The sequence below is a fragment of the Aethina tumida genome, chromosome 1, assembly GCF_024364675.1.
Source record: "Aethina tumida isolate Nest 87 chromosome 1, icAetTumi1.1, whole genome shotgun sequence".
Taxonomy (NCBI): Eukaryota; Metazoa; Arthropoda; class Insecta; order Coleoptera; family Nitidulidae; genus Aethina; species Aethina tumida.
The window spans coordinates 1,827,961-1,841,158 of NC_065435.1; the positions used below are offsets into that span (position 1 = coordinate 1,827,961).

The 13,198-nt window shown below is 35.6% G+C and overlaps 1 protein-coding gene across 5 annotated transcripts; it reads left to right on the plus strand.

Annotated features, from left to right (window-relative positions):
* Positions 1–389: 389 nt before the first annotated feature.
* On the plus strand, positions 390–12,994 carry LOC109601211 (calcium-dependent secretion activator). Of its 5 annotated transcripts, none has more exons than XM_049961997.1 (25): positions 390–526; positions 899–1,051; positions 2,175–2,567; positions 2,628–2,803; positions 3,099–3,178; positions 3,231–3,382; positions 3,434–3,514; positions 3,577–3,906; positions 4,668–4,934; positions 5,145–5,427; positions 5,487–5,513; positions 5,578–5,766; positions 5,816–5,958; positions 6,015–6,202; positions 6,255–6,368; positions 6,522–6,709; positions 6,749–6,882; positions 7,958–8,128; positions 8,848–9,004; positions 9,058–9,199; positions 9,274–9,583; positions 9,642–9,800; positions 9,855–10,076; positions 10,132–10,262; positions 10,913–12,994. In XM_049961997.1, the coding sequence occupies exons 2-25, from the start codon at positions 932–934 to the stop codon at positions 11,100–11,102; spliced, it is 4,347 nt and encodes a 1,448-aa protein (XP_049817954.1). In that variant the 5' UTR covers positions 390–526; positions 899–931; the 3' UTR covers positions 11,103–12,994. The 5 variants fall into 5 exon arrangements, with proteins under 5 accessions (XP_049817954.1, XP_019873003.2, XP_019873010.2 ...); XM_020017444.2 differs by having other exon boundaries at positions 5,822–5,958; positions 6,770–6,882; XM_020017451.2 differs by having other exon boundaries at positions 5,487–5,507; positions 5,822–5,958; positions 6,770–6,882.
* The last annotated feature ends 204 nt before the right edge of the window (positions 12,995–13,198 follow it).

The following is a 13,198-nucleotide window of genomic DNA, read 5'->3' on the forward strand; positions in this document are numbered from 1 at the left end:
AAAAAAACGATTTTATCATGATTCTTAAAAGATAAATTTAAAAATTAATATATAATGTCACATTCACCATTTTTAACAATGTATTTTTAAAGTGAACATACAACAAATGCAGTTATAACATCAAAATGAACACTACAGAAATGAAAATATACGTAATTTTTTGGTGAAAAACCTTAAAAACATTTGAAAGACAAAACGTTCCCGCATGATTTTTGATGTTGATTGCACGACGCGCTTCGTGCAACGGAGTTGCGCGTACCACGGACCAGTCCGTCCCTGTTTAGGACATGCTTATTCTGCAACGCAGGCCAGAAATCAATACTAAACCTTTTCTGATGAACCTAATGCCCCACATTGCCATCACATTCATACTAGAAACCATAGACGTTAGTTGTTTTTAAATTGGCAAAACGGCGAAGTTAAACTGTAAATATTCACGTGGACGTATAAGTATTGAGTTTGGGTTCGTGCACGCAGAATGGGATAGCATCGGAAACATTCTCTGTAGCTAAGAGCGACGAGTAAGGTCAGTGAAACAAATAAAACGCCTTCCTGCTTTTGCAGTACGAACGTTCTGCATTAGTGCCTGCCAACACACTTGTACACGTACACAATCGACACCCTGTATCAAAATATTACACGTATTCGCTTTGTGTGTTATTCGAATGGTACCAATAAACATCTCAGCATCTGCTGCAACGATAAAACAAACAGCAGTTATTGTCATAGCAGTAATACAATCACACACACACACACGTACAATACCACTAATGCTATATGTAGACATTAATTGTACTTCAGGGATAGAAACTAGGTCAACATGTGTTTTTAATTTAGCCACCTATGCACGTACAAGTCAAAAATTGATATTTACACAACACCTAAAACTTTATTTTAGATCGACTGGGCGAGATTGGTTGGTTGAGATAAGATGATAGATCCATCATCATCTGAAGAAGACAGTGATGAAGAGCATGGAACTGGACATCATGCAGGACATCACCCATCGGGCCATCATCATGCACATCATCACCCATCTCATCAAATGCCGGTGAGCTAACTTGTACCAATGTAATAGCTAGTACTGATGTTAATAAATTTCAGTATTAAAATTATTAATTGCTGACAGAATATTAAAATGTTTATGACTGACAGTGCAACTTCATCATGAGCTCGTGTTAAAAGGTCAAAAGATGCAATAAACTAGGAATGCAGTTAAATGCAAATTACTGTTGTGAGAGCGTTTAATGCCATTGCTTCGTTTATGGCTACTTAATTCACACTAAAAATCCATGTTACTCATAATTAACTACTCCATCTTAAGTGGTTGACAATGACCGTGTCATAAAACTGACAGCTGCAGTAATCAGCTCTATTTATTATGTGCTTTCGCGTTTTATTGATTCACTATAAATATAAATAAGGGGCACTGATACAATAATAAAATTGAGAACATCTATTTCTATGTCAGCTAACATGAGCTCAATAATTTCGTTTCGAATGGCAGTTTCGAAGATTATTTGCAGAAATTAAAAATTTATTCGTCATGGAGCTACCCTTATGTTACATAAAGTTCAAAAATCAAAGGTCAAAGATCACAATCGATAATCTGGGAAATATTTGCAAATGTTGTCTATCTACTTCGATTACTTTTATTTGATACATCTTGAATTAAAATTAAGTTACTTTGATTAAAAACTTGGTTTTTATATACTTGGTACTTGATATTTTAGAAAGCTTTTTTTAATACGTTGTTACCATTAGTTTATTTTAACAAAGACATATAAAATTGGTGTAGAAAAAGCATTTGAGAACACTAATTTCCAGTAGCAAACATGAAGTAACAATGAAAAAGTTAGAGTGGTTTCTAAATTTAAACTTTGCTTCAAACTGTTCTTGTTTGTGGTAAATATAAAATCAATAAGCACTCCAATCAACAAAGTTATAGTCTTTTATTTTAAAATACATGATACAACTTATCTACCACGTGATTGACGGTTCCATTATATAATTCCAATCAAAGGTACAATGCAACAAATGAACATGCCATATGTTTATCTGGGTACATTTTATTGAACACATTTTAGTGATACGTTATCTTGATAATGCCCAAATTTAATTTCACGGCTTAATACGATAACATCGAACGTTATTGGAGTAAATGCAATTTCCAGGCTGAAACGTCCCCGTACCACAGCCACCCTCACAGCGGTTCCGAACTAGGCAGTGGAAATTTGGAGGTACCAAACAATGCAAATCCACAGCGTTCTTTATCACCATCAAGTGCCGTGTCAGCCGAAACGCTGACTCACAGTATAGGATCAAGAACAAATTCCTTACCAAGACCCACGAGCCCATCCCCATCGGTAGCGTCCGAGAAAACCGAAGTAGATCTACAAGAGAAACAGGAACGTGAGGAGGAGGAGAGGAAACGACGAATACAGCTCTACGTTTTTATATCGAGATGCATCGCGTATCCGTTCAACGCCAAACAGCCGACCGACATGACTCGAAGACAAACGAAAATCACCAAGCACCAGCTGGAGACGATCACCACACGGTTTCAGGTAGTTCAACTCCAATAAGCACTTCCGTCTCCACTGTTCTACTATTAGAGTAAATTACAGAGTTTTCTGAAGGGTGAAACACAAATAATGGCCGACGAAGCCTTCCAGAACGCCGTGCAGAATTACTACGACGTGTTCCTGAAATCGGAGCGGGTCATCAAGATGGTGCAGTCCGGGGCGTGTTCGCAGTTCGACTTCAGGGAGGTCTTTCGAAACAACATCGAGAAACGGGTTAGGTAAGCGATGCTACTTTATATCCGTATATCCGCAATGACAGGTGCGTGGTTATTTTATTAGCCAATTAACTTTTGCAAACTCGAGCTTGCAGTAAAAGTTTTAAACGCAATAAAAATTATGGAACCTCGTCAGCGGTTTATGTTTAACGGGGACAGTTCCGTGGGCAATAATTTTACGACATCGGGTCCAATTTGATTCCCGGCAATGTATTTTTATTCCTTATTCAAATTTCCATAATTCCAGTCGTAAAGTGACTATTAGGTTCTGGATATATATTTGAAAGTATATTTACAGGTCTTTGCCGGAGATAGAAGGAATTAGCAAGGAAACTGTCTTCACATCATGGATGGCGAAATTCGACTGTATTTTGAAAGGTAGACACTAGAAAATTATAAATTGCCAACCTTAGTATGAAATTTCTTCTAGTTGCGGGAGACGAAGATAGCAAGAGGCCTTCTAGAATGCAACAAAACTTAAATTCCGAACTAATTTTAACCAAAGAACAGCTTTACGACATGTTTCAACAAATATTAGGTGTTAAAAAATTCGAACATCAACTACTTTTCAATGCGCTACTGGTAATAACTTCTTCTGAAGCTAGAGAATATTTTGTAAAATGAAAGTTTCAGCTTGACTCTGCCGATGAACAAGCAGCAGCCATTAGAAGGGAATTAGATGGGCGAATGCAAAAAGTAGCAGAAATGGAAAAGGTTAATACGATTATGACATAAACCAATTAACTAAACATAATCTAATTAATCGATGTTTCCAGAATCGAAAATTAATGCCGAAATTCGTTTTAAAAGAAATGGAGTCTCTGTACATAGAAGAACTGAAATCATCAATAAACTTATTGATGGCCAACCTAGAATCTCTGCCCGTATCTAAAGGATCAATGGATTCTAAATATGGCTTACAAAAACTAAAACGCTATAATCACAGGTTGCATAACCATAATAATTCGTATAATGTGAAGCACATATTGATGAATTATGTTACTTCTTTTAGATCGCAAGGATCTTTAGCAAAACTTGAAGGAGATTCTGCCGATAGCGATACACAACTAACAAAACTTGATGTAGTTTTAACTTTTCAATTAGAGGTAATTAATTTCCAGATAAACATCGAAATGGCTGCCTACCTGTTTTATCTACTGTCCATTGTCACTGAATCAAGCTTGGATGATATCTATGTTGTTTACTTCATCGATGTCTTCTCACTACGTTAGCTTCAGCACCGCACGTTTTTGGAAGGAATTCTTCACATCATTTTAAACCACCTTCACAGGCTTGATCAAATAATTCTTCCAATAATCCCCATTTTGTATACATCCAAGCCAAAACATCGTAAGGTTTTCATTGTGGTCTTTTCCACTGCAAATGGATACACGAGATATTTCTTCAACCATAACATCTTTTTGCTTCAATCAATGTAATTAATTTTTCTTCTCATTATTGTCCTTACCTTACCTTCATTATAACATTGTTTCTTAATTATCAATATTTTGCTCAAGGTTGACTACTTGCACTGTACTGGATGTGATTTTCGACAAATGCTTCTGAAATACGCCTTCTGTTCTATACATTGTTTTTAGCACCTTCATGAAACATTCACAGCACAATTCTTCTTCATCCTCTTGTTTACATCTATTGTGAATGTTGATGAGGATAGTTCATCAATTAATCGCATCTCCCTTAATCGCTAATGGATAAACTATCCTCTTAATGGTTGTGGTTAAGCACGTCTTCAATGTTCCACCTTTCGCATCTTCCGGAAGGGACCGATCATGTTATCCTCTACCGCTTTTGTTCACAAAACATTGGAGTTCTCCTCAAATCATATTACATAATCAAAACTTTGCAGGTTATTGTTATGGAAGTTAGAGGTTTAAAATCTTTGGCTCCCAACAGAATTGTGTATTGTACCATGGAGGTGGAGAACGGCGAGAAGCTGCAAACAGATCAGGCGGAGGCGTCGAAACCGATGTGGGACACTCAGGGGGACTTCTGCACCACTCATTCGCTGCCCGTCGTCAAAGTGAAGCTATACACCGAAAATCCAGCCATGCTCGCCTTAGAAGACAAGGAGTTGGGGAAGGTTATTTTGAAACCCACTCCACTGTCACCAAAGGTAACTACAAATGAAATACTTCTTGAAATTTTTGATGTTGTTGGTTCTTACATAACTGTTAGTTAGTTTCCATTAGATAAAATCAGGGCTTAAACACACGAAAAGCTAGGATTATGTAAGTTGTGCTTCTAGTGTGTTGACTTTAGGAAACAAATTTTGTTGTGTGTGTGCGTGTAACGTTAACAGGTCAATATATAAGAAATTATTTAGGCTCCCGAATGGCACAAAATGAGCGTACCTAAAAATCTTCCTGACCAAGATTTAAAGATAAAGATCGCGTGTCGGATGGATAAGCCTTTAAACATGAAGCACTGTGGCTATTTGTACGCGTTAGGGAAGAACGTGTGGAAAAAATGGAAGAAGAGATACTACGTCTTAGTGCAAGTGTCTCAATATACCTTTGCAATGTGTAGTTACAAAGAAAAGAAATCGGAACCTTCAGAGATGATGCAGCTAGACGCATACACTGTAGATTACATCGAAGCATCTAGTGGTAAGATCAGAATTCTTATTATACGATAAGCCACAATTTGACAACCATGTTTGTTTCAGCAAACTTGATGGTTGGAATGGGTAAGCGTAAGTTGCCTCCCTTAATAATAATCCTGGGTTTGTCGGCCATACTTAAACCTGATTGTTTCAGATTTGGAAGGTGGCAGGTACTTTTTCAATGCTGTCAAAGAAGGTGACAGCATTATATTCGCCAGTGACGACGAAAATGAATGTCACCTTTGGGTTATGGCCATGTACAGAGCCACTGGCCAATCCCACAAACCCACGCCACCTGTCACCCTTCAAGACAAAAACTCCACCATTTCCAAAATACAAGGCGGTAAACAGTCCGGTAGTTTTTGTTACAAAACGGATGTTTTAATAATTAGTTTCAGATGCTGATCGTGCCAGAAAACACGGCATGGAAGATTTCATTTCAGCTGATCCTTGTCAGTTTGATCATGCTTCGATGTTTAAAATTCTTCAGAATCTAACCTTAGAGTATCGTTTAAGTGATCCTTATTGTTCTTTGGTAAGACTGTGGTACTATAAATCGCCTAAGGAACGATTCAAACCTATTTTTTTCAGGGTTGGTTTAGCCCTGGTCAAGTTTTCGTATTAGATGAATATTGTGCTAGATATGGTGTAAGAGGATGTTATAGACATTTGTGTTACCTCTCCGATCTGTTAGATAGAGCAGAGAAAAACGTTATGATAGACCCAACGCTGATCCATTATAGTTTTGCGTTTTGTGCTAGTCATGTACACGGAAACAGGTTTGTAGAATAACCCTAGAGCTTAAAAATACCGATTAATTGATAACAACAGTAATAACTTTAGACCTGATGGAGTTGGAAGTGTGACGCATGAGGAAAAGGAGAAATTCCAGGAGATCAAGGAAAGATTGCGCGTTTTATTAGAAAACCAAATAACAAATTTCAGGTAACCAATTTAATGTGTGTGTGTCTAAATGTGACATACAATACGCAAATACATGCAACAACAAGTTTCACAGGTTACACTCCTACACTTACTGACAACAATACGGCAATGTCTTGAAATGTGTTTTATTAAATGCTTTGCTGACACTTGTAGGTACTGCTTCCCATTTGGCAGACCTGAAGGTGCTTTAAAAGCGACCCTTTCGTTGTTAGAAAGGGTCCTAATGAAAGACATCGTCACCCCAGTACCGCCGGAAGACGTTCGTGGAATGATCAAAAAATGTTTGGAAACTGCCGCACTAGTCAACTACACCAGGTTGTCGTCCGAAGCCAAAATTGAAGGTGGGTCTACACCTACACGTTTTATTCATCATCAAATAGTCTCTGTTTCCGCTGTTGCAGAAGACCTAAGGGGCGAAACAATGGTTTCACCCAACAAGAAACTAGATGATTTAATTCATCTAGCTGAATTGTGCGTCGACTTGTTACAACAAAACGAAGAACATTATGCCGAGGTGGGTAGATTCCTAATATTGAATTGAATCAAAACTAACAGATGTCATAACCAACCAACTGTCTGTACCAATGAACGTAGAAACTACTCCCTCAATTAGATGTGGAACGCTAATTTCCTTACATCAATATATTGAAAGGAACAAATCTGATTCAAAGGACTTTGAATCAGGTTTGTGCATCTTCCTCCTATGACAACAATAACCTTACTAACAATCAGACATTTTGAAAGTGTTACCGAATTTACTCATTATTACTAATATACCTTAATGTTATTTTTTGTGTGAATGGATAATTTTGAATCCTCAAATTTCCTCAATTTAATTGTTTGCATCTTCCATTTCGTTATCATCAAAGTGCTTCCATATTTGTTGTCAGTTATCTGTTACGTTGCTTTAATGAAGGGTGTAACAAATATAGATTCACTTCCATACTATGATCAACAGTTAACTGTTTGGTTATACTTTGATCATTTTGTCTTGAGTATGTTCAAGCTTTCATTATTCATCCGATGAAGATGGTTTTCTTTAAATCATTGTAAACTGATCCTTAACAATATTTCAATATTTCAGATTAATTTAGAAAAATATTGAAAAATTGTTACGATCTGAGTGAAAGTACACATTTTCACAAAAGAAGTTTATCGTTCTAGTAATGTTGAAGCGAGGATTATAGTTTAAGTAAGCATTTCCCCAGTAGATTTTCTATTCATAAGTAACTTCTAATTAGTTGAATTCATTGACATAGGATGATTCAGAAATGTTCACTCTTTGTTTCTTTTGTGAAAACTCCGTGTTATGGATATATTCAAAGTTAACTTCATAGATTGATGTTATACGCAGCAGAATCAAATCATGGTAGTATCAAATAATAATTCTTTGTAAAATTTACCCTTCACTTCCATTAGTAGATGGCTAGAAGAGCATTTGGTAATGAATTGGATTAGCTCTTGGACCTTGTATTATTTATATGTTGTATGAACCTAAACATCCATTTATGAAGTGTTCATATCTGCGACTGTGTAAAATGTATTGTATTAAATGTTATGTGTAATCGTAATTCTGTATGTACATGTAGCAACTGCGCAAGGCAGAGCGGCAACCGTCTACTCAAGCAGCCTCAGCGGGAACTAATAGTAGTAGTCCCGCTCCAGGCACTCCGGTCCGTGACGCCAAGCACCAAAACTCTGTGTCTCGCTATTGCATGCCTCAGCATGCCACTTACACTCCTGATGCCACTAATCCTACGGCACGTACATCTATTATCTCTACTTTTACTCTTCTTTTGTTTTATTTTTTTATTAGAATTTTTTGGGTGTTGATGACAAACAGGTGGCTTAATCTAAATCCTCGATTGAATCAGCCGATAGTTAAAAAATTAAAAAATGAACGAAGAGACTTCTCTTCTGTTAGAATTTTAGTGGTGATGAGAGACCACTTCATCATTAAAGATCCAAATTTAAAAAACTTCTGTTTGTTGCAATACGTTTAAATTTTGCGTACGACACATGAAAACTTCTCACACATCTGTCTTACGGAAAATTCCATAAACCAAATACCAACGGTTTGGAAAATTAATTAATACTAGAGTCTAAGGAAAACCGTTGGTAAATTTAGTAACCAGGTGCCGACTGAGTCACAGTCTGCTACTGTACACCTCAAACAAAATTCATGCCTTCAATAAGTAAACCCAACAGATAAAAAAAATAACCTTTCCCTTGACTTATTGAAAGCCCTTCCTCTTGAAAACATTGAAACTCTGATGAAATTTTGCTATTGCTTCCAAATGCAGTCGGTATGCAGTGTGATGATTGGCCTTTATCTGTACCTTCCCGGTTTTTTGATGTTGCATATTTCAGTCAGCGCCTGATATGCATGCTTATGGTGTTAAGAAATTAACTAACCAATCACAATTAATTTAAATAATCAAGTATTATGAGAAAACTGACATTGATTTTGTATGTACAGGCCTTCGCTTGGTTCAGTGATCTACTGGTGGAACATGCCGAGATCTTTTGGTCATTGTTTGGCGTCGACATGGACAGAGTGCTTGCGGAGCAACCACCTAACAGTTGGGAGTCATTCCCACTGTTTCAGATCCTCAATGATTATTTGAGAGCTGATGGTATTCCACATAATTTAATCTATTGAAGACAATTAACCGGGTGTTTGTTGTAGACAATTTGAAGAATGGCAGGTTCCATCGTCATCTCAGAGATACATTTGCCCCATTGGTTGTTCGATATGTAGACCTAATGGAGTCGTCAATTGCTCAGTCGATTCATAAAGGTTTCGAGAAGGAAAGATGGGAGATCAAAGGGTAAGACCTTCTTCATACTATCCCTCCTGCTGAGGTGGAGAAGCAGAAGAAACTTGTCTTTGATAAATTTTTAGGAATGGCTGTGCGACATCCGAGGACTTGTTCTGGAAACTGGATGCGTTGCAGTCGTTCATCCGGGATCTGCATTGGCCGGACGCGGAATTCCGACAGCACTTGGAGCAGCGTTTGAAACTGATGGCTTGCGACATGATGGAGTCTTGCATCCAAAGAACCGAAACTGCCTTCCAGCAGTGGCTTAAAAAGACTGTCACATTTATATCAACCGATTATATTTTGCCCTCTGAAATGTGCGCCATGGTCAATGTTATTTTGGATGCCAAGAATCAGTCGTTTAAATTGTGCGCTGTTGATGGTATAGATTTGGTGAGTTGTTGGGAATAGGAGTTGTGATGGAGGTGCGAATTTCTTTGGTTCTTTTTAGCATCAGTATCATACGAAAATCGACGATCAAATCGATAAGACGTTAGCGAGCATGAATCAAGGTATGATCAATAAACTGATGTCAGTTTTAGAAGCCACTCTATCAAAACTGTCAAGGTATGATGAGGGAAGCTTAATAGGTTCGATTCTAAGCTTTACGGTAAGTTTATAACTTGTCCGGAAGGTGCTCCTTACAAAACAGTACCTTTTGCAGAACGTCTCTGGTTCTGGCAAGGATATGGGTCAAGGTTATGTGAATTTCACACGTAACTGCATGGACCAGATTAGGGGGAAGGTGACAGATGAATTATGGATTTTGAATTTTTTTGAACAATGGTACACCAGTCAAATCAATATGCTTTGCAACTGGTTATCAGAACGGCTGGATCATACTTTGCATCCACACCAATGTACGTGCCTTGCTCATATAGTAAAGGTACGATCTGTACAACTGGTGTTTGATTGGTTAATTAAAAAATAATGACTTTCAGAAAATATATTCCGATTTTGAACTCCAAGGTGTTATGGAAGACAAACTGAACTCAAAAGCTTATCAGACGATAGCTCAAAGAATGCAAACTGAAGAAGCCACATGTGCGCTTACTGTCGGACAAAATGAAGGGTAACATATTATTAGTATTTTATATATTGGCATACAGGGTGTTCCTGAAAGATCTGTACAGAATTCCACGTCCAATTTTTGAGGTAAAGATAAATATCTTTCCTTAATACAAAAGTTGACAATTACGAAGATATTGGGAGTCAAAGTTAATAATTTATTCTTTTAAGTTTCTTCAGTATTTCTTGATAGGATTGTGTTAACATTATAATACTTGGTGTACAGGGTTTTTGGGGTTGAAAAATTCTGATTGTTAACAAATTTGATGTATGACGTAGATGGCACCACATACAGCATATAGAGCATTTGAACACTGTTCCAACATGTTTCTGGAATGAAGAAGGAAAAAGCACTTTAGTCAACTGTTCAAAATAACCACCGTTTTTATGTGTACAGAAATTAGTATGACGAAGGACTCTCCATAATTGCTTTTCTGTATTTAGGGACCTGAACCTTTGACTTTAGAATACCCCATAAAAACATTGAATTGATTATTTATTAACTTTGACACCATATCAACTTCTGTGCTAAGATAATTTGAAGAATTTGTGGCAGAATTCTTTACAGCTCTTTCTGAGATATTAAGGATGGAGTATTTAGAATAGTTCCATATTTCTTGAGTGGGTGAGAATGGTTTTGTTGTTGTTGTTTAGTATGGATGGTTTAGAAGAAGAGTCGGAGAGCCGGAACAAATCAAAAATAATGGAAAGTTTGGGCGGCGAAGATGGAAATTTCGTGTCGAATGTTGGCACCATGGTAGCCGGTAGAGTTGGCAATATGCTTGGTAAAAGTCTTGGAGGCATAGGTTCAAAATTAGGAGGGGGAACAAGCAGTTGGTTTTAATTTATCGATAGCTTATTATGATAAGTTAATTTTTCTCCTATTCTATATTCTATCTATGTTAACTTCTTGTCTTTTGAATCGGTCAATATGATCTGTATTGGCTGAATCAATAAATTTCATTATTATACTTACGATATTTTATTTTGCAATTGTTTGTCTCTATTAAAATGAAAGGAGCGAAGTTAAAAATAATTTGCTAGTGGGGCAATTGGAGGTGATGAATTTAAAGCATCTCCTTCGATTATAGCGCAGATATTGCGGTGATATTAAATGCCTTAATATTATTTTAATACATCAGCTACAGTATTTATATTAAATGCTTTAGGAACCTTTCAAATTCGAACGCTATTTTAGAAAATAGAATTTAGATTGGCTCCACCGAACTTGTTTTGCGCATACATCAAGTTAACAAAGAGGTGATATTAGTTTTTGTTAATACAAAATACTGTTGATTTGATGTAAATGTAAAATAACGAAAGGCTGTTTCGAATGTAAAAAAGTGTACGAATTTCATTTTAATAGAAATAATATCACATGACATGCAAGTTTTGATTTGGCAAGTGTATTTTAGATTTGCATTACATCATGTAGGTCGTTCAGTAAGTAATATTTTATGTTCTATGTACTTCCAGTAAGTGCATATCTAATATGCAGGTGCACTTGGAACATATTGTTTTTTATTGTTATACTTACATACATACATATTATACATACATAGCTTTATATGCTGGCATCGGGTTGTATTACAATCATACTTGAAACGTTAAAGAAGTGACGATTTTTTCAGATCCAGTTCTCAATATGACACAATTCTTTCCTTTGACATGTTTGCGAAAGTGAATTGAAATTTTTACAAGGGGGTTAAGTGAAAAATTTATGGACAATTTCAGGTAAATTATACTTTCAAATACGGAAAATTGATATTCGAGGAAAATGTTTGTGGAATATTACAATTGGATCAATAAAAAGAACGTTCCTTCAGAGCATCTTATCAAATATTCATAAGGCAAGTTACTATAAAGTCGAATATCCTAGATTATAAAAACTGTTAAATAACAACGATAAAAGAATCCTATTATCTATATATTGCATGCTGTTTTCTCTATAGTTATTTCACCAGAAACATTGATGAGTACAAATTTATGGTTAAACTTAGATAGTGTTGTTTTTCTAATGACATACATTTAGGTATATTTGACAAGTGTGATAGGCTTGGATAGATTTAAGTTAACAACTAACTCTTCAATGTCTCATCTTCATTCTTCTATTCTTAAGTATATCTTATTGCAAATTTAACTAACTGTTTGAATTATTATTATAATTCTATAAATGTTGTAGAAATAAACAATTTAAAATTACGTTTAAACTATCTGAATAAATGCGATTTATAACTATATTAATAAACACTTTATAGTAACTATTTTCTGTTTCTTATTTAATACAGGCGCACAGTTTTATACGTACGGATTCCACGTAAATTCGACCAAAGCTTTCAGCATCTTTCGCAGTTGTGGACAAAAGTATTCAATCTACTGTTACGTTTGTCCATCAACCAAAATCGAAATCCTGAAAAGTCCGAAAGTCCATCCTGAAGCTCTGGTCCAATTTACGTGGTGTACGACAGGAAAAGTAATAAGTAAATTCAATAAAGGTGAAATTTTATAATATTAATGACATATCAAATATCATTCAAAAAATATAATAAATAATAATATGAATTAGTTTACTTTGACTTTAGTTTTAAACAACGATGTTCGACCTATGATGTCAACACAAAAAGCGTTGTCACCTAATCTTACAGCCTATATTAATAATATTTATAATATCGTTCAAATATTGTTATGTTTAACAACTTGTAATTACGGTAAATAATAAATTGTTTTTAATACCAACACGTGTTTTTATATAATTATTACCTTTAATAGACAATCCCTGGAAATCCAAACAATTCCATTTATTTATTTATTTATTTATTTATTTATGTTTTCATTAATGCTAAATACCGCTAATTTATAAAATGTTTTGTTAAATAATTAACGAACAATTTTATATTTGCTTTAACATGTAATTAAAAATTCAATTAAAAGCTAAATTAA

Excerpts from the sequence above, each read along its gene's own strand:
- LOC109601211 (XM_049961997.1), top strand. The coding sequence starts at position 932 with ATGATAGATCCATCATCATCTGAAGAAGACAGTGATGAAGAGCATGGA. Across the intron at positions 1,052-2,174 it reads ACCCATCTCATCAAATGCCG|GCTGAAACGTCCCCGTACCA; the intron begins GTGAGCTAACTT and ends TGCAATTTCCAG. Across the intron at positions 10,263-10,912 it reads ACTGTCGGACAAAATGAAGG|TATGGATGGTTTAGAAGAAG; the intron begins GTAACATATTAT and ends GTTGTTGTTTAG.